Consider the following 21,062-nt stretch of genomic DNA (forward strand, 5'->3'; position numbering starts at 1 on the left):
TGAAAGGAGGGACTGTGTTTAGTTAGTTAGTTACCTATGAGGCTGGTAGTGAAAGGTGGGACTGTGTTTAGTTAGTTACCTATGAGGCTGGTAGTGAAAGGTGGGACTGTGTTTAGTTAGTTACCTATGAGGCTGGTGGTGAAAGGTGGGACTGTGTTTAGTTAGTTAGTTACCTATGAGGCTGGTAGTGAAAGGTGGGACTGTGTTCAGTTAGTTACCTATGAGGCTGGTGGTGAAAGGTGGGACTGTGTTTAGTTAGTTAGTTACCTATGAGGCTGGTAGTGAAAGGTGGGACTGTGTTCAGTTAGTTAGTTACCTATGAGGCTGGTAGTGAAAGGTGGGACTGTGTTTAGTTAGTTACCTATGAAGCTGGTAGTGAAAGGTGGGACTGTGTTTAGTTAGTTACCTATGAGGCTGGTAGTGAAAGGTGGGACTGTGTTAGGTTAGTTACCTATGAGGCTGGTAGTGAAAGGTGGGACTGTGTTTAGTTAGTTAATTACCTATGAGGCTGGAGGTGAAAGGTGGGACTGTGTTCAGTTAGTTAGTTACCAATGAGGCTGGTAGTGAAAGGTGGGACTGTGTTCAGTTAGTTAGTTACCAATGAGGCTGGAGGTGAAAGGTGGGACTGTGTTCAGTTAGTTAGTTACCTATGAGGCTGGAGGTGAAAGGTGGGACTGTGTTTAGTTAGTTAGTTACCTATGAGGCTGGTAGTGAAAGGTGGGACTGTGTTCAGTTAGTTAGTTACCTATGAGGCTGGAGGTGAAAGGTGGGACTGTGTTCAGTTAGTTACCTATGAGGCTGGAGGTGAAAGGTGGGACTGTGTTTAGTTAGTTAGTTACCTATGAGGCTGGTAGTAAAAGGAGGGACTTTGTTTGTTTAGTTAGTTACCTATGAGGCTGGTAGTGAAAGGAGGGACTGTGTTTAGTTAGTTAGTTACCTATGAGGCTGGTAGTGAAAGGTGGGACTGTGTTTAGTTAGTTACCTATGAGGCTGGTAGTGAAAGGAGGGACTGTGTTTAGTTAGTTAGTTACCAATGAGGCTGGAGGTGAAAGGTGGGACTGTGTTTAGTTAGTTACCTATGAGGCTGGTAGTGAAAGGTGGGACTGTGTTTAGTTAGTTAGTTACCTATGAGGCTGGTAGTGAAAGGTGGGACTGTGTTTAGTTAGTTAGTTACCTATGAGGCTGGTAGTGAAAGGTGGGACTGTGTTCAGTTAGTTAGTTACCTATGAGGCTGGTGGTGAAAGGTGGGACTGTGTTTAGTTAGTTAGTTACCAATGAGGCTGGTTTTGAAAGGTGGGACTGTGTTTAGTTAGTTAGTTACCAATGAGGCTGGAGGTGAAAGGTGGGACTGTGTTTAGTTAGTTACCTATGAGGCTGGTAGTGAAAGGTGGGACTGTGTTTAGTTAGTTAGTTACCTATGAGGCTGGTAGTGAAAGGTGGGACTGTGTTCAGTTAGTTAGTTACCCTTGAGGCTGGTGGTGAAAGGTGGGACTGTGTTTAGTTAGTTAGTTACCTATGAGGCTGGTGGTGAAAGGTGGGACTGTGTTCAGTTAGTTAGTTACCTATGAGGCTGGTAGTGAAAGGTGGGACTGTGTTCAGTTAGTTAGTTACCTATGAGGCTGGTAGTGAAAGGTGGGACTGTGTTTAGTTAGTTAGTTACCTATGAGGCTGGTAGTGAAAGGTGGGACTGTGTTTAGTTAGTTAGTTACCTATGAGGCTGGTAGTGAAAGGTGGGACTGTGTTTAGTTAGTTAGTTACCTATGAGGCTGGTAGTGAAAGGTGGGACTGTGTTCAGTTAGTTAGTTACCTATGAGGCTGGTAGTGAAAGGTGGGACTGTGTTTAGTTAGTTAGTTACCTATGAGGCTGGTAGTGAAAGGTGGGACTGTGTTTAGTTAGTTACCTATGAGGCTGGTAGTGAAAGGTGGGACTGTGTTTAGTTAGTTAATTACCTATGAGGCTGGTAGTGAAAGGTGGGACTGTGTTCAGTTAGTTAGTTACCTATGAGGCTGGAGGTGAAAGGTGGGACTGTGTTCAGTTAGTTAGTTACCAATGAGGCTGGTAGTGAAAGGTGGGACTGTGTTCAGTTAGTTAGTTACCAATGAGGCTGGAGGTGAAAGGTGGGACTGTGTTTAGTTAGTTACCTATGAGGCTGGTGGTGAAAGGTGGGACTGTGTTCAGTTAGTTAGTTACCTATGAGGCTGGTAGTGAAAGGTGGGACTGTGTTCAGTTAGTTAGTTACCTATGAGGCTGGAGGTGAAAGGTGGGACTGTGTTCAGTTAGTTACCTATGAGGCTGGAGGTGAAAGGTGGGACTGTGTTTAGTTAGTTAGTTACCTATGAGGCTGGTAGTAAAAGCAGGGACTTTGTTTGTTTAGTTAGTTAGCTATGAGGCTGGTAGTGAAAGGAGGGACTGTGTTTAGTTAGTTAGTTACCTATGAGGCTGGTAGTGAAAGGTGGGACTGTGTTTAGTTAGTTACCTATGAGGCTGGTAGTGAAAGGAGGGACTGTGTTTAGTTAGTTAGTTACCTATGAGGCTGGTAGTGAAAGGTGGGACTGTGTTCAGTTAGTTAGTTACCTATGAGGCTGGAGGTGAAAGGTGGGACTGTGTTTAGTTAGTTAGTTACCAATGAGGCTGGAGGTGAAAGGTGGGACTGTGTTTAGTTAGTTAGTTACCTATGAGGCTGGTAGTGAAAGGTGGGACTGTGTTCAGTTAGTTAGTTACCTATGAGGCTGGAGGTGAAAGGTGGGACTGTGTTCAGTTAGTTAGTTACCTATGAGGCTGGAGGTGAAAGGTGGGACTGTGTTTAGTTAGTTACCTATGAGGCTGGTAGTGAAAGGTGGGACTGTGTTTAGTTAGTTAGTTACCTATGAGGCTGGTAGTGAAAGGTGGGACTGTGTTCAGTTAGTTAGTTACCTATGAGGCTGGTGGTGAAAGGTGGGACTGTGTTTAGTTAGTTAGTTACCAATGAGGCTGGTTTTGAAAGGTGGGACTGTGTTTAGTTAGTTAGTTACCAATGAGGCTGGAGGTGAAAGGTGGGACTGTGTTTAGTTAGTTACCTATGAGGCTGGTAGTGAAAGGTGGGACTGTGTTTAGTTAGTTAGTTACCTATGAGGCTGGTAGTGAAAGGTGGGACTGTGTTCAGTTAGTTAGTTACCCTTGAGGCTGGTGGTGAAAGGTGGGACTGTGTTTAGTTAGTTAGTTACCTATGAGGCTGGTGGTGAAAGGTGGGACTGTGTTCAGTTAGTTAGTTACCTATGAGGCTGGTAGTGAAAGGTGGGACTGTGTTCAGTTAGTTAGTTACCTATGAGGCTGGTAGTGAAAGGTGGGACTGTGTTTAGTTAGTTAATTACCTATGAGGCTGGTAGTGAAAGGTGGGACTGTGTTCAGTTAGTTAGTTACCTATGAGGCTGGAGGTGAAAGGTGGGACTGTGTTCAGTTAGTTAGTTACCAATGAGGCTGGTAGTGAAAGGTGGGACTGTGTTCAGTTAGTTAGTTACCAATGAGGCTGGAAGTGAAAGGTGGGACTGTGTTTAGTTAGTTACCTATGAGGCTGGTGGTGAAAGGTGGGACTGTGTTCAGTTAGTTAGTTACCTATGAGGCTGGAGGTGAAAGGTGGGACTGTGTTTAGTTAGTTAGTTACCTATGAGGCTGGTAGTGAAAGGTGGGACTGTGTTCAGTTAGTTAGTTACCTATGAGGCTGGTAGTGAAAGGTGGGACTGTGTTCAGTTAGTTAGTTACCTATGAGGCTGGAGGTGAAAGGTGGGACTGTGTTTAGTTAGTTACCTATGAGGCTGGTAGTGAAAGGTGGGACTGTGTTTAGTTAGTTACCTATGAGGCTGGAGGTGAAAGGTGGGACTGTGTTTAGTTAGTTAGTTACCTATGAGGCTGGTAGTGAAAGGAGGGACTGTGTTCAGTTAGTTAGTTACCTATGAGGCGGGTAGTGAAAGGTGGGACTGTGTTTAGTTAGTTACCTATGAGGCTGGTAGTGAAAGGTGGGACTGTGTTTAGTTAGTTAGTTACCTATGAGGCTGGTAGTGAAAGGTGGGACTGTGTTTAGTTAGTTAGTTACCTATGAGGCTGGTAGTGAAAGGTGGGACTGTGTTTAGTTAGTTAGTTACCTATGAGGCTGGTAGTGAAAGGTGGGACTGTGTTCAGTTAGTTAGTTACCTATGAGGCTGGTAGTGAAAGGTGGGACTGTGTTTAGTTAGTTAGTTACCTATGAGGCTGGTAGTGAAAGGTGGGACTGTGTTTAGTTAGTTACCTATGAGGCTGGTAGTGAAAGGTGGGACTGTGTTTAGTTAGTTAATTACCTATGAGGCTGGTAGTGAAAGGTGGGACTGTGTTCAGTTAGTTAGTTACCTATGAGGCTGGAGGTGAAAGGTGGGACTGTGTTCAGTTAGTTAGTTACCAATGAGGCTGGTAGTGAAAGGTGGGACTGTGTTCAGTTAGTTAGTTACCAATGAGGCTGGAGGTGAAAGGTGGGACTGTGTTTAGTTAGTTACCTATGAGGCTGGTGGTGAAAGGTGGGACTGTGTTCAGTTAGTTAGTTACCTATGAGGCTGGTAGTGAAAGGTGGGACTGTGTTCAGTTAGTTAGTTACCTATGAGGCTGGAGGTGAAAGGTGGGACTGTGTTCAGTTAGTTACCTATGAGGCTGGAGGTGAAAGGTGGGACTGTGTTTAGTTAGTTAGTTACCTATGAGGCTGGTAGTAAAAGCAGGGACTTTGTTTGTTTAGTTAGTTAGCTATGAGGCTGGTAGTGAAAGGAGGGACTGTGTTTAGTTAGTTAGTTACCTATGAGGCTGGTAGTGAAAGGTGGGACTGTGTTTAGTTAGTTACCTATGAGGCTGGTAGTGAAAGGAGGGACTGTGTTTAGTTAGTTAGTTACCTATGAGGCTGGTAGTGAAAGGTGGGACTGTGTTCAGTTAGTTAGTTACCTATGAGGCTGGAGGTGAAAGGTGGGACTGTGTTTAGTTAGTTAGTTACCAATGAGGCTGGAGGTGAAAGGTGGGACTGTGTTTAGTTAGTTAGTTACCTATGAGGCTGGTAGTGAAAGGTGGGACTGTGTTCAGTTAGTTAGTTACCTATGAGGCTGGAGGTGAAAGGTGGGACTGTGTTCAGTTAGTTAGTTACCTATGAGGCTGGAGGTGAAAGGTGGGACTGTGTTTAGTTAGTTACCTATGAGGCTGGTAGTGAAAGGTGGGACTGTGTTTAGTTAGTTAGTTACCTATGAGGCTGGTAGTGAAAGGTGGGACTGTGTTCAGTTAGTTAGTTACCTATGAGGCTGGTGGTGAAAGGTGGGACTGTGTTTAGTTAGTTAGTTACCAATGAGGCTGGTTTTGAAAGGTGGGACTGTGTTTAGTTAGTTAGTTACCAATGAGGCTGGAGGTGAAAGGTGGGACTGTGTTTAGTTAGTTACCTATGAGGCTGGTAGTGAAAGGTGGGACTGTGTTTAGTTAGTTAGTTACCTATGAGGCTGGTAGTGAAAGGTGGGACTGTGTTCAGTTAGTTAGTTACCCTTGAGGCTGGTGGTGAAAGGTGGGACTGTGTTTAGTTAGTTAGTTACCTATGAGGCTGGTGGTGAAAGGTGGGACTGTGTTTAGTTAGTTAGTTACCTATGAGGCTGGTAGTGAAAGGTGGGACTGTGTTTAGTTAGTTAGTTACCTATGAGGCTGGTAGTGAAAGGTGGGACTGTGTTCAGTTAGTTAGTTACCTATGAGGCTGGTAGTGAAAGGTGGGACTGTGTTTAGTTAGTTAGTTACCTATGAGGCTGGTAGTGAAAGGTGGGACTGTGTTTAGTTAGTTACCTATGAGGCTGGTAGTGAAAGGTGGGACTGTGTTTAGTTAGTTAATTACCTATGAGGCTGGTAGTGAAAGGTGGGACTGTGTTCAGTTAGTTAGTTACCTATGAGGCTGGAGGTGAAAGGTGGGACTGTGTTCAGTTAGTTAGTTACCAATGAGGCTGGTAGTGAAAGGTGGGACTGTGTTCAGTTAGTTAGTTACCAATGAGGCTGGAGGTGAAAGGTGGGACTGTGTTTAGTTAGTTACCTATGAGGCTGGTGGTGAAAGGTGGGACTGTGTTCAGTTAGTTAGTTACCTATGAGGCTGGTAGTGAAAGGTGGGACTGTGTTCAGTTAGTTAGTTACCTATGAGGCTGGAGGTGAAAGGTGGGACTGTGTTCAGTTAGTTACCTATGAGGCTGGAGGTGAAAGGTGGGACTGTGTTTAGTTAGTTAGTTACCTATGAGGCTGGTAGTAAAAGCAGGGACTTTGTTTGTTTAGTTAGTTAGCTATGAGGCTGGTAGTGAAAGGAGGGACTGTGTTTAGTTAGTTAGTTACCTATGAGGCTGGTAGTGAAAGGTGGGACTGTGTTTAGTTAGTTACCTATGAGGCTGGTAGTGAAAGGAGGGACTGTGTTTAGTTAGTTAGTTACCTATGAGGCTGGTAGTGAAAGGTGGGACTGTGTTCAGTTAGTTAGTTACCTATGAGGCTGGAGGTGAAAGGTGGGACTGTGTTTAGTTAGTTAGTTACCAATGAGGCTGGAGGTGAAAGGTGGGACTGTGTTTAGTTAGTTAGTTACCTATGAGGCTGGTAGTGAAAGGTGGGACTGTGTTCAGTTAGTTAGTTACCTATGAGGCTGGAGGTGAAAGGTGGGACTGTGTTCAGTTAGTTAGTTACCTATGAGGCTGGAGGTGAAAGGTGGGACTGTGTTTAGTTAGTTACCTATGAGGCTGGTAGTGAAAGGTGGGACTGTGTTTAGTTAGTTAGTTACCTATGAGGCTGGTAGTGAAAGGTGGGACTGTGTTCAGTTAGTTAGTTACCTATGAGGCTGGTGGTGAAAGGTGGGACTGTGTTTAGTTAGTTAGTTACCAATGAGGCTGGTTTTGAAAGGTGGGACTGTGTTTAGTTAGTTAGTTACCAATGAGGCTGGAGGTGAAAGGTGGGACTGTGTTTAGTTAGTTACCTATGAGGCTGGTAGTGAAAGGTGGGACTGTGTTTAGTTAGTTAGTTACCTATGAGGCTGGTAGTGAAAGGTGGGACTGTGTTCAGTTAGTTAGTTACCCTTGAGGCTGGTGGTGAAAGGTGGGACTGTGTTTAGTTAGTTAGTTACCTATGAGGCTGGTGGTGAAAGGTGGGACTGTGTTCAGTTAGTTAGTTACCTATGAGGCTGGTAGTGAAAGGTGGGACTGTGTTCAGTTAGTTAGTTACCTATGAGGCTGGTAGTGAAAGGTGGGACTGTGTTTAGTTAGTTAGTTACCTATGAGGCTGGTAGTGAAAGGTGGGACTGTGTTCAGTTAGTTAGTTACCAATGAGGCTGGAGGTGAAAGGTGGGACTGTGTTTAGTTAGTTACCTATGAGGCTGGTGGTGAAAGGTGGGACTGTGTTCAGTTAGTTAGTTACCTATGAGGCTGGAGGTGAAAGGTGGGACTGTGTTTAGTTAGTTAGTTACCTATGAGGCTGGTAGTGAAAGGTGGGACTGTGTTCAGTTAGTTAGTTACCTATGAGGCTGGTAGTGAAAGGTGGGACTGTGTTCAGTTAGTTAGTTACCTATGAGGCTGGTAGTGAAAGGTGGGACTGTGTTTAGTTAGTTAGTTACCTATGACGCTGGTAGTGAAAGGTGGGACTGTGTTTAGTTAGTTACCTATGAGGCTGGTAGTGAAAGGTGGGACTGTGTTTAGTTAGTTACCTATGAGGCTGGTAGTGAAAGGTGGGACTGTGTTTAGTTAGTTACCTATGAGGCTGGTAGTGAAAGGTGGGACTGTGTTTAGTTAGTTAATTACCTATGAGGCTGGTAGTGAAAGGTGGGACTGTGTTCAGTTAGTTAGTTACCTATGAGGCTGGAGGTGAAAGGTGGGACTGTGTTCAGTTAGTTAGTTACCAATGAGGCTGGTAGTGAAAGGTGGGACTGTGTTCAGTTAGTTAGTTACCAATGAGGCTGGAGGTGAAAGGTGGGACTGTGTTTAGTTAGTTACCTATGAGGCTGGTGGTGAAAGGTGGGACTGTGTTCAGTTAGTTAGTTACCTATGAGGCTGGAGGTGAAAGGTGGGACTGTGTTTAGTTAGTTAGTTACCTATGAGGCTGGTAGTGAAAGGTGGGACTGTGTTCAGTTAGTTAGTTACCTATGAGGCTGGTAGTGAAAGGTGGGACTGTGTTCAGTTAGTTAGTTACCTATGAGGCTGGAGGTGAAAGGTGGGACTGTGTTTAGTTAGTTACCTATGAGGCTGGTAGTGAAAGGTGGGACTGTGTTTAGTTAGTTACCTATGAGGCTGGAGGTGAAAGGTGGGACTGTGTTTAGTTAGTTAGTTACCTATGAGGCTGGTAGTGAAAGGAGGGACTGTGTTCAGTTAGTTAGTTACCTATGAGGCGGGTAGTGAAAGGTGGGACTGTGTTTAGTTAGTTACCTATGAGGCTGGTAGTGAAAGGTGGGACTGTGTTCAGTTAGTTAGTTACCTATGAGGCTGGTAGTGAAAGGTGGGTCTGTGTTTAGTTAGTTAGTTACCTATGAGGCTGGTGGTGAGAGGTGGGACTGTGTTCAGTTAGTTAGTTACCTATGAGGCTGGTAGTGAAAGGTGGGACTGTGTTCAGTTAGTTACCTATGAGGCTGGTAGTGAAAGGTGGGACTGTGTTTAGTTAGTTAGTTACCTATGAGGCTGGTAGTGAAAGGTGGGACTGTGTTTAGTTAGTTAGTTACCTATGAGGCTGGAGGTGAAAGGTGGGACTGTGTTTAGTTAGTTAGTTACCTATGAGGCTGGTGGTGAAAGGTGGGACTGTGTTCAGTTAGTTACCTATGAGGCTGGTAGTGAAAGGTGGGACTGTGTTCAGTTAGTTACCTATGAGGTTGGTAGTGAAAGGAGGGACTGTGTTCAGTTAGTTACCTAGGAGGGCGGTGGAGAAGCGGTTCATGGACAGTGGCTCCAGGTAGAGCGGTCCCTCGTACCCAGAATGCAGCTCACTGCAGACATAATCCCTAAAAACAATAAGACAAACTAGAGATGAGTTCACCTCCTGCAGTCACACCTGCAATCCTCAGTCCTCACTGGCTAGATACAGAAATATCCCTCAGAATTCAGCAAATTAAACACCCAGAGCCTGTAGAAGCTTGAGTCACTCAATAATATTACTCTTAACCATTTTCACATTGCTCCATAAAACAGGTAACAATCACAGCACGCAATGGCTTTTTAAAATGACCTTCCAAATACAGTTCACTCCTTGCTAACAATTTAAAGTCTATGTCTGCATGTCTCGCTCTCTCACCTGGAGACTTGGTGTCCAGCGAAGAGCAGCAGGGCAGTGAGCACGTACAGGTAGAGCTTCACCAGGTGTTGACGAGGCAGAGTCAGGAGCACCAGGCTGAGGATGTAACCTGTCACACAGCAGAACAGAGACATTCAGTCAGGAGCACCAGGCTGAGGATGTAACCTGTCACACAGCAGAACAGAGACATTCAGTCAGGAGCACCAGGCTGAGGATGTAACCTGTCACACAGCAGAACAGAGACATTCAGTCAGGAGCACCAGGCTGAGGATGTACCCTGTCACACAGCAGAACAGAGACATTCAGTCAGGAGCACCAGGCTGAGGATGTAACCTGTCACACAGCAGAACAGAGACATTCAGTCAGGAGCACCAGGCTGAGGATGTAACCTGTCACACAGCAGAACAGAGACTTTCAGTCAGGAGCACCAGGCTGAGGATGTAACCTGTCACACAGCAGAACAGAGACATTCAGTCAGGAGCACCAGGCTGAGGATGTAACCTGTCACACAGCAGAACAGAGACATTCAGTCAGGAGCACCAGGCTGAGGATGTAACCTGTCACACAGCAGAACAGAGACATTCAGTCAGGAGCACCAGGCTGAGGATGTAACCTGTCACACAGCAGAACAGAGACATTCAGTCAGGAGCACCAGGCTGAGGATGTAACCTGTCACACAGCAGAACACAGACATTCAGTCAGGAGCACCAGGCTGAGGATATACCCTGTCACATAGCAGAACAGAGACATTCAGTCAGGAGCACCAGGCTGAGGATGTAACCTGTCACACAGCAGAACAGAGACATTCAGTCAGGAGCACCAGGCTGAGGATGTAACCTGTCACACAGCAGAACAGAGACATTCAGTCAGGAGCACCAGGCTGAGGATGTAACCTGTCACACAGCAGAACAGAGACATTCAGTCAGGAGCACCAGGCTGAGGATGTAACCTGTCACACAGCAGAACAGAGACATTCAGTCAGGAGCACCAGGCTGAGGATGTAACCTGTCACACAGCAGAACAGAGACATTCAGTCAGGAGCACCAGGCTGAGGATGTAACCTGTCACACAGCAGAACACAGACATTCAGTCAGGAGCACCAGGCTGAGGATGTAACCTGTCACACAGCAGAACAGAGACATTCAGTCAGGAGCACCAGGCTGAGGATGTAACCTGTCACACAGCAGAACAGAGACATTCAGTCAGGAGCACCAGGCTGAGGATGTAACCTGTCACACAGCAGAACAGAGACATTCAGTCAGGAGCACCAGGCTGAGGATGTAACCTGTCACACAGCAGAACAGAGACATTCAGTCAGGAGCACCAGGCTGAGGATGTAACCTGTCACACAGCAGAACACAGACATTCAGTCAGGAGCACCAGGCTGAGGATGTAACCTGTCACACAGCAGAACAGAGACATTCAGTCAGGAGCACCAGGCTGAGGATGTAACCTGTCACACAGCAGAACAGAGACATTCAGTCAGGAGCACCAGGCTGAGGATGTAACCTGTCACACAGCAGAACAGAGACATTCAGTCAGGAGCACCAGGCTGAGGATATACCCTGTCACACAGCAGAACAGAGACATTCAGTCAGGAGCACCAGGCTGAGGATGTAACCTGTCACACAGCAGAACACAGACATTCAGTCAGGAGCACCAGGCTGAGGATGTAACCTGTCACACAGCAGAACAGAGACATTCAGTCAGGAGCACCAGGCTGAGGATATACCCTGTCACACAGCAGAACAGAGACATTCAGTCAGGAGCACCAGGCTGAGGATATACCCTGTCACATGAAAGGGAGACAGTGAATCAGAGGGAGGGAACTGTACAGCACAGCACCATGAAGTGGAATACATATTCACTTCAATTAGACATGATAGCCCACTCAGTAACACTAAAGCAGAAACACCAGCTAGCTGTGATGTGGGTAAGTCCAGCTTGCCACACAGCAGTGGTCCAGCAAACTACAGACTGTTTTTAGTGGGTGGGTGCGCCAATAGGTGGGGGTCCCATTGTTCATAGGGTTTGGCTGCTGCTCTAGTCCCCAGAGGATTGGTGGAAACGGTATAAAGCAGGCAGTTTGTGTTGCCTTGAAAGCAGTCACCAGGGAAGTGTATTGAATCATGTCGTGTTTCAACTGTCTTTATGTGTTCCCTTCCTGTAAGACCTGTCTTAATGCACTGATGTTGGGTGGGAAGCTGGTTAAGACCTGTCTTAATGCACTGATGTTGGGTGGGAAGCTGGTTAAGACCTGTCTTAATGCACTGATGTTGGGTGGGAAGCTGGTTAAGACCTGTCTTAATGCACTGATGTTGGTGGGAAGCTGGTTAAGACCTGTCTTAATGCACTGATGTTGGGTGGGAAGCTGGTTAAGACCTGACTTAATGCACTGATGTTGGGTGGGAAGCTGGTTAAGACCTGTCTTAATGCACTGATGTTGGGTGGGAAGCTGGTTAAGACCTGTCTTAATGCACTGATGTTGGGTGGGAAGCTGGTTAAGACCTGTCTTAATGCACTGATGTTGGGTGGGAAGCTGGTTAAGACCTGTCTTAATGCACTGATGTTGGGTGGGAAGCTGGTTAAGACCTGTCTTAATGCACTGATGTTGGGTGGGAAGCTGGTTAAGACCTGTCTTAATGCACTGATGTTGGGTGGGAAGCTGGTTAAGACCTGTCTTAATGCACTGATGTTGGGTGGGAAGCTGGTTAAGACCTGTCTTAATGCACTGATGTTGGGTGGGAAGCTGGTTAAGACCTGTCTTAATGCACTGATGTTGGGTGGGAAGCTGGTTAAGACCTGTCTTAATGCACTGATGTTGGGTGGGAAGCTGGTTAAGACCTGTCTTAATGCACTGATGTTGGGTGGGAAGCTGGTTAAGACCTGTCTTAATGCACTGATGTTGGTGGGAAGCTGGTTAAGACCTGTCTTAATGCACTGATGTTGGTGGGAAGCTGGTTAAGACCTGTCTTAATGCACTGATGTTGGGTGGGAAGCTGGTTAAGACCTGTCTTAATGCACTGATGTTGGGTGGGAAGCTGGTTAAGACCTGTCTTAATGCACTGATGTTGGGTGGGAAGCTGGTTAAGACCTGTCTTAATGCACTGATGTTGGTGGGAAGCTGGTTAAGACCTGTCTTAATGCACTGATGTTGGTGGGAAGCTGGTTAAGACCTGTCTTAATGCACTGATGTTGGTGGGAAGCTGGTTAAGACCTGTCTTAATGCACTGATGTTGGTGGGAAGCTGGTTAAGACCTGTCTTAATGCACTGATGTTGGGTGGGAAGCTGGTTAAGACCTGTCTTAATGCACTGATGTTGGGTGGGAAGCTGGTTAAGACCTGTCTTAATGCACTGATGTTGGGTGGGAAGCTGGTTAAGACCTGTCTTAATGCACTGATGTTGGGTGGGAAGCTGGTTAAGACCTGTCTTAATGCACTGATGTTGGTGGGAAGCTGGTTAAGACCTGTCTTAATGCACTGATGTTGGGTGGGAAGCTGGTTAAGACCTGTCTTAATGCACTGATGTTGGGTGGGAAGCTGCGAACAGTTTCCCTGTGACCAGTCTGGTGTTTGTTCCGACCAGTGTAGGTCAGACTTCCTCCTCTGGTACTTTATGGTGTTTACTTGTTCATTAAATGTTTGGTCCGTCGGTTATTGAGATACTTTTACCTCACACACACACACACACACACACACACACACACACACACACACGTTATTGACTAAACGTTTATCCCATGTGTAACTGTTGCTTTTGTCGCACTGCTTTGCTTTATCTTGGCCAGGTCGCAGTTGTAAATGAGAACTTGTTCTCAACTGGCCTACCTGGTTAAATAAAGGTGAAATATTATTATTAAAACACCAGATTTTTTTTTAAGGGACAAAAAGACACTGTCAACTGCTAGTCTAACACATAAGGGACAGATTTAACACAGGCGTCCACGACTGTCTGACTGGCCTTCACTTCATGTAGAATCCTGCAACAACTGTTATTCCAATCCTCTCAGTAATACAGAGGAGTAGTGAGGACAGTGAAAGCAATAATCCTGCCCTCCCTCCACCATCTTGGTTGAGCACGGCCTGTAGGAGTCAGCCGGAACAGTTCTAGACAAAGTCACCAGGCACTAATACACTCGGGACTCACTGGCTGACTTGGACCCAGCAATACATATGGCAATTCACCCTTGGGATTCTGTTAGCAAACAGCCAACACACCCAGGAAACCACAACTCTCTCCATCATCCGCTGTGAGTGAGTGAGTGGAAGTCAAACGTGCAACTAAACCTGATCAAACGTTTAGTAGAGATCAGGGAGCATGACATAAACAGTTAGCCATCGAGGCTTGAAGAATGGTCAGTGGACTGAGTCATTCTGGAGAGACAGAAACTTAAAGACTAACATACCCACCCACAGAAACTGCAACCCTCCCATTGCTGTAAGGGTGAGAGGTCAGCATGTCTGGGGGCTATGATATTTGTGCTTTAAAAACTCACATCATTTTCCATGATTGATTCAGGATTATCTGTAATCATGGTAGCATCCACATTAATGTAGAAGTGTTCAGAAACATTCTATTCACCATGAGTGATTCCAAAATGACACATGATTTACCAATCAGTTATTGTGCACAAAATCTGAATCAACCAAAAACTGCAAATGCATCCAACATGTTTGTAGAGTCACAAGCTTGATGTAACCACTGCCCAGTATGAATGTTACCAAGACCTTAACTATTCACTACATTAATACAAGTGAATTGGTCCCAATATTTTTAGTCCCCTAAAATGGAGTGACTGTGTACAAAAAGTGAAATAATTCCCAATATGGATGAAAATACCTTTAAGTGTAAACTGACAGTGTACACTTTAACCTCAGTCATTGTATCAAGTGCTGGAGTACAGAGCCAAAACAACAAAGCGCTCACCGTTCATGATTCTACCTCCCTTGAGAACCAAAATGATTGTGATCCTCTCTCTCGGATCGCCACAGGCTGACTGAAGTCAATGTTGTAGGTGAGCCCAGACACTAGCGTGCGAGTGGCCCGGTCAGTCAGGATGAGCCAGCCTCACAGTGAAAGCCAGGGTGACGGGAGATTAGAGGGGGGGCAAGCTTAACCCTCCCTCCCTTCTCCCCCTCAGACTGTGGCTGTAGCCATGAGCGGATCCCGCTTATATAATCCTGAGAGTTAGAGCTATATTCTGCCGGCCAGCCCGACCAGACAAGTCACTGCTGTCAATAGGCTCATCTGGCTGCTCAGTCAAAACCGTCACAGAGCACTAAACAGAAACATGTGAAGGGACGAAGGGAGAGGGTAAGCACTGCTGACGTAATGCCTTGAACGAATCCAGAACCCAAATAGAACCTTCATTGGAAGTCCATGCGGTATCTGAACAGAACAAGCTCTGGCTTTAGAGAGCCTGTGTTCAGTGCTTTCCTTCAGGGATGAATATGAGTCAGTGTAACATTGTGTGGGGCTTTGGTTGGAGGCTCCCGCTCTTCACTCAGAGTTGCAGTAGTAGGGCTGGGAATTACCAGGGACCTCACAATATGATAGTATCACAATACTTTGGTGCCGATAGGATATGATTCCATACGTATAGTGTGATTCTATACTGTGATTTTATTGCGATTCGATGTTCCAAACATATTGCTCACTATACGTCTGCTGCAGAGGGACCATAGAGAGGCATGAGAAAATGAGTTTAGATCAGTCATGGAAATAAAGTGCTGAAAACATTGGCTCCCTATTTAAAGAGACGGAGAACAAGCTATAGAAGGAAAAATACAGGAGTTTTGGCGCAGGTACAGCCGACTAGCTAAAAATAAATATTGCAATATTGAAAAATATACATACACACAAAATATATATGTATACACATACACAGCGCATTCAGACCCCTTGACTTTCTCCACATTTTTTTACATTACAGCCTTATTCTAAAATTGATTAAATTGTCCTCCCCTTAATCTACACACAATAAATACCGACAAAACAAGACGTTTAGACATTTTTGCTAATAAAAAATGTACATAAGAATTCAGACCCTTTGCTGGATCGATGTGTACGACAGCGTGTTCCAGTTCCGCCAATATCCAGCAACTTCACACAGCCATTGAAGAGGACTGGGACAACATTCCACAGGCAACATCCAACCACCCGACTGGTGTCCCACCAGAGCAGCCCGACTGGTGTCCCACCAGAGCAGCCCGACTGGTGTCCCACCAGAGCAGCCCGACTGGTGTCCCACCAGAGCAGCCCGACTGGTGTCCCACCAGAGCAGCCCGACTGGTGTCCCACCAGAGCAGCCCGACTGGTGTCCCACCAGAGCAGCCCGACTGGTGTCCCACCAGAGCAGCCCGACTGGTGTCCCACCAGAGCAGCCCGACTGGTGTCCCACCAGAGCAGCCCGACTGGTGTCCCACTCCCCTTTTATTTAAAAAGGTATCTGTGACCAGATGCATATCTGTACTTACAGTCATGTGAAATCCATAGATTAGGGCCTAATTAACTGTAACTCAGTAAAATCTTAGAAATTGTTACGTTTATATTTTTGATCAGAATAAAGTTAAACCCTCTTCTCCTAAAATTAAATATAAAAGAGGCGCACAGACAAATGATAAAGTGACTATAAAAGGTAATTTCCTGTCCTGTGCCTGGGGGAGGTCACATTATTTCATATAAAACTAATACAGCGGTCCTCGTGATATAGCTAGGCCCGTGAGGGGCGGGGACAGGCCCGTGAGGGGCGGGAGTGAGTAACTGAATTGTGCACAGAGAAGAAGCCTTCCAGCCATTGGTCAGGAGCAGCCATGTGTGTTATGAACAGAGCACATACTACTCCTGTAGGTAAGCCAACACGGGCTAGAGTTGGTTTTGGTTTCTGTTTCAAAAAGGGGTTTAGGTGGTGGGCGTGACCAGGGGTGTGGCAGGGGGTCCGGTTGGCTTGTAGGTGCAGCAAAGTTCTAGAGACAATTTTAGCAGCCCCTTATCTTCGCGGTGAATCTTTTCATTTACGCCAACTTCCTGCAATTAAGAACATTTATCCATGGAACTTAGATTTAAAAAAACGCTATTTTAAAACAAATTTCATGCGATTCAACTTTCTGCCATGGGGCTGAGTGAATTGAGGTTTTAAAGCAAATTTCCTGCAACTATTTCAAATTTTGGCTAATGTGGTGTTCTTTTGCTTGAACATAAAATCTATACTGCTAAATGTTTTGGGAATGTTCTATTCCCCACCGTCTAGCTTTTATTTTGATGATTGTTAAAATATATTAGGTCCATTATCTTCTCTGCATACTTTATATCTGGTTTAGGTTTACACAGCGTTTTTCCATCCCGATTTCATTTTTGTATAATTTCATTTTATTTGACAGTTTGAACTTATGCTTAGGCGGCCTGACAAGGATATCAATGGCAGAAAAATCCTTGCGTTTAACAGTTTAACGAGCCGTTAATCCACAGCAATTTACTATGCAAAGTCATGCAGACAGGACAAATAGTTAACCGATGTGATAGAACCATCTGTGGGGGCAGTACCGATACGCCGTCCCCGATAGATACGCCGTCCCCGATAGATACGCCGTCCCCGATAGATACGCCGTCCCCGATAGATACGCCGTCCCCGATAGATACGCCGTCCCCGATAGATACGCCGTCCCTGCCCATAAACAAAAGAGTTGTAGACAGGCTGCTACAGCATGTACCAAAAGCCCTCAGATTCAAAATATTAGGTGAAACCTAGAAACACAGAAGAATATATTTTCTCCCTCCCCAAGACAAACACACAGAGGTTCAATTCAGTTCACTGTGTTCTGCTGTTCATCAGCAGATACCAAGCTCATCGTCTCATCCACCAAAGAAAGTGTGTGCTTACACACAAAATACAAAGTTAACCAAAAACAGTCATTCCCATTGATGATTAGCGTATCTATCTAGTGACTGCAGTAAAGGGTGTTTTAATGGTCTGTAAGCTGGTTATCATGGCCTGTACCACCTCCACTCTCCTCCCATGGGAAGAAAATGGCTTCTTTGAGATCACTCAGTCCTACTCCCTGCATGACGTTAGGCCGGCCCGCCCACACACACAGAGCGCGTGGCGCTAGGCCGGCCCGCCCACAGAGCGCGTGGCGCTAGGCCAGCCCGCCCACAGAGCGCTAGGCCGGCCCGCCCACAGAGCGCGTGGCGCTAGGCCCGCCCACAGAGCGCGTGGCGCTAGGCCCGCCCACAGAGCGCGTGGCGCTAGGCCCGCCCACAGAGCGCGTGGCGCTAGGCCAGCAAAGTGAGTCAACAGTCTTTAGCCTGCCTAAACGAGAGTCACATACCCAACCCTGCTGCCAGCTTTTCCCCATAGCTCACACTGTCTGTCTACTACACAATTATCCAGCAGTCTGACCTGCTGATAATGGGAGCCGCCATGCCTTGTACAGTACAGATCACTATGCCAAACCACAAAACAGTATCATTGGTTAAATCCTCTTTGCACATTAAGATAAAATACACTAACTGGAATAGCAGACGTGCTGTCAGCAGATTGACTTATTTTCCGCCGAGCATCACGGAAAGTCCCATTAAAATACTTGTCTTGGATTGTGGAAAAAAGCTAAAGGCAGATGGAAGGAGAGAAATGTGACCGAGCCAACGCTTCACCATGATGACAAAGTACAACAACAAAAAGTGGCTGTAGACAAGCAGATGTTTAAGGTCAGGCCATGCTTAACTATGGCATCGTTTCACTGTTTAATGATCCTGATGACCTCATGCCCTTCTGTTCTGGTCTGAAACACAAGCATCAGCCAAGTATGATTGATTTTGTCTAAAAGCTCAAGTCATTTGTCTCGACAACAAAGTCTAACATCAGGCATGGACCAAAAGGGTCTCTGGAAAATGGGTTTTATGATGCAAGGAACCACTTCACAATTAATGATCATATATTAATAACAGAATCAAACAAAAACATAAGCTAATAGGCAGAGGGTAGCTTTCAGGCATATTCAAGCCTGCCTCAAAACAACACCGCCCATTTAAGTCTCATGGAGACTGGTTGGCCTAGAAAAATTACAGCAACATTACAACCAGATACTTGTCTTTATTCTATAGGCCTAAAGTTCCTCATTCAATAAATCAGGGATCAAATGGCTAATCTATTTCAAAGTGGCGAGGAAAACTCATTTGAGGAATCAGGCAGAATTCGTTTTTAAATCGGCAATAAGAGGTTTATTTGAGCAATTGAAGGATTCAAGGGAGCCCTCGGGACAGGGAGCCCTCGGGACATAGCGGGACAGGGAGCCCTCGGGACATAGCGGGACAGGGAGCCCTCGGGACATAGCGGGACAGGGAGCCCTCGGGACATAGCAGGACAGGGAGCCCTCGGGACAGGGAGCCCTCGGGACATAGCGGGACAGGGAGCCCTCGGGACAGGGAGCCCTCGGGACATAGCGGGACAGGGAGCCCTCGGGACAGGGAGCCCTCGGGACAAAGCGGGACAGGGAGCCCTCGGGACATAGCGGGACAGGGAGCCCTCGGGACATAGCGGGACAGGGAGCCCTCGGGACAGGGAGCCCTCGGGACAGGGAGCCCTCGGGACAGGGAGCCCTCGGGACAGGGAGCCCTCGGGACATAGCGGGACAGGGGGCCCTCGGGACATAGCGGGACAGGGGGCCCTCGGGACATAGCGGGACAGGGAGCCCTCGGGACATAGCGGGACAGGGAGCTCTCGGGACATAGCGGGACAGGGAGCCCTCGGGACAGGGAGCCCTCGGGACATAGCGGGACAGGGAGCCCTCGGGACATAGCGGGACAGGGAGCTCTCGGGACATAGCGGGACAGGGAGCCCCTCGGGACAGGGAGCCCTCGGGACATAGCGGGACAGGGAGCCCTCGGGACATAGCGGGACAGGGAGCCCTCGGGACATAGCGGGACAGGGAGCCCTCGGGACAGGGAGCCCTCGGGACAGGGAGCCCTCGGGACAGGGAGCCCTCGGGACATAGCGGGACAGGGAGCCCTCGGGACATAGCGGGACAGGGAGCCCTCGGGACATAGCGGGACAGGGAGCTCTCGGGACATAGCGGGACAGGGAGCCCTCGGGACAGGGAGCCCTCGGGACATAGCGGGACAGGGAGCCCTCGGGACATAGCGGGACAGGGAGCTCTCGGGACATAGCGGGACAGGGAGCCCTCGGGACAGGGAGCCCTCGGGACATAGCGGGACAGGGAGCCCTCGGGACATAGCGGGACAGGGAGCCCTCGGGACATAGCGGGACAGGGAGCCCTCGGGACATAGCGGGACAGGGAGCCCTCGGGACAGGGAGCCCTCGGGACATAGCGGGACAGGGAGCCCTCGGGACATAGCGGGACAGGGAGCCCTCGGGACATAGCGGGACAGGGAGCCCTCGGGACATAGCAGATCTTGATTATTTACAAGTTAATCTCTATATACTCTACCTACACAAAGAGCTGCTTACCCCTCGGAGGGAAGTAAGCCTACATGAGAAATAAGGGCTAATTAGCTCTACCCCCCTGTAGCATTATACTAACAAAAACATGTTTTAACCTGCTCCGCACAGCCTATTCATCTATCTTTAGAGCCCAAACAGACAGGAGAAAATGTATAACGAGTTGGCTTCGTGCCCAGAGATAAGGACGAATAACAAACCACTCCTTTGTGTGGTGTATGAAGAGGTTACTGGAGAGCTTCAACTCAAGCATTTACACAGCCTTAGACTAACAAAACCATTTTACACCCACAAAAAGGCAACTATGACAAGTTTATCTACAAACTTCAGTCAAGTTTCTGGGGAGATCTATTGACAGCACGATAGAAATATTCTGATTGGCTAATGTTGTCAGAATCACATGGCCAATGACGAATAGAGGGGAATCCCAGTTTTCCAACAATGTCAGATTTTTTCATCAACTGCCAATATTAAGCACTGGAAGGGTGATTCTACAACAGGAGTAGCCTTATTTGGTTTATTAATGCTCCCGTTTATCAAGGTTTAGGACATTGGACAGGACAATGACTTTAATAGATGCTATTAGTTAATACTGTGAAAACTAGTCAGGGTACACTATATGTTATGAATTGGCTATGTAGTTAGTCTGTTTAATAGACTAGCCTAACTGCTGCAGCAACGTCCATCTCTCAATCTCCTCAGGCCCACCTGCACACACACACAGTGTCTTCAGAAAGTATTCACACACACGCTACTTTTCCCACATTTCATTGGTTACAGCCGAATTTAAAATGGATTAAATTTACTCTCACTGGCCTACACACACACACACTACTCCATAATGTAAAAGTAGAATTATGTTCTTAGATCTATTTACAAATTAATACATTTTAAGCTGAAATGTCTTGTATAAAACAACTATTCAACACCTTTGTTATGGAAAGCCTAATTCAGTTCAATGTGCTTAACAAGTCACATAATAAGTTGCATGGACTCACTGTGTGTTCAATAAAAGTGTTTAACATGATTGTTGAATGACTACCTCATCTCTGTACCCCACACAAGGTCCCTTAGTAGAGCAGTGAATTCCAAATCACAAAGACCAGGGAGTTTTTACAATGCCTCGCAAAGGGCACCAAATGGTAGATGTGTAAAAATGTTAAAAAGCAGACATTGAATATCCCTTTAAGCATGGGGGAAGTTAATTACACCTACAGCACCCGACATCACAGGCAGGCCAAAAAGATCACCAAAGACAACCACCACCCGAACCACTTCCTGTTCACCCCGCTATCATCCAGAAGGGGAGAGGGGGATACCTAGTCAGTGGTAGAACTGAATGTATTCAA

General features: G+C 46.7%; 1 protein-coding gene across 2 annotated transcripts in view; it reads right to left on the reverse strand.

Moving 5' to 3' along the window:
* The window catches only part of LOC106603890 (RING finger protein 145), a 39,362-nt gene that overhangs the window by 12,360 nt on the left and 5,940 nt on the right, over positions 1-21,062 (reverse strand). For both annotated transcript variants that reach the window (XM_014198103.2, XM_014198102.2), the window contains exons 3-4: positions 9,257-9,365; positions 8,875-8,966 (exon numbers count right to left, since the gene is read on the reverse strand). In XM_014198103.2, the coding sequence (XP_014053578.1) occupies positions 8,875-8,966; positions 9,257-9,365 (201 nt within the window). The remainder of the gene's footprint in view (positions 1-8,874; positions 8,967-9,256; positions 9,366-21,062) is intronic.

The sequence above is a fragment of the Salmo salar genome, chromosome ssa04 (assembly GCF_905237065.1).
Source record: "Salmo salar chromosome ssa04, Ssal_v3.1, whole genome shotgun sequence".
Taxonomy (NCBI): domain Eukaryota; kingdom Metazoa; phylum Chordata; class Actinopteri; order Salmoniformes; family Salmonidae; genus Salmo; species Salmo salar.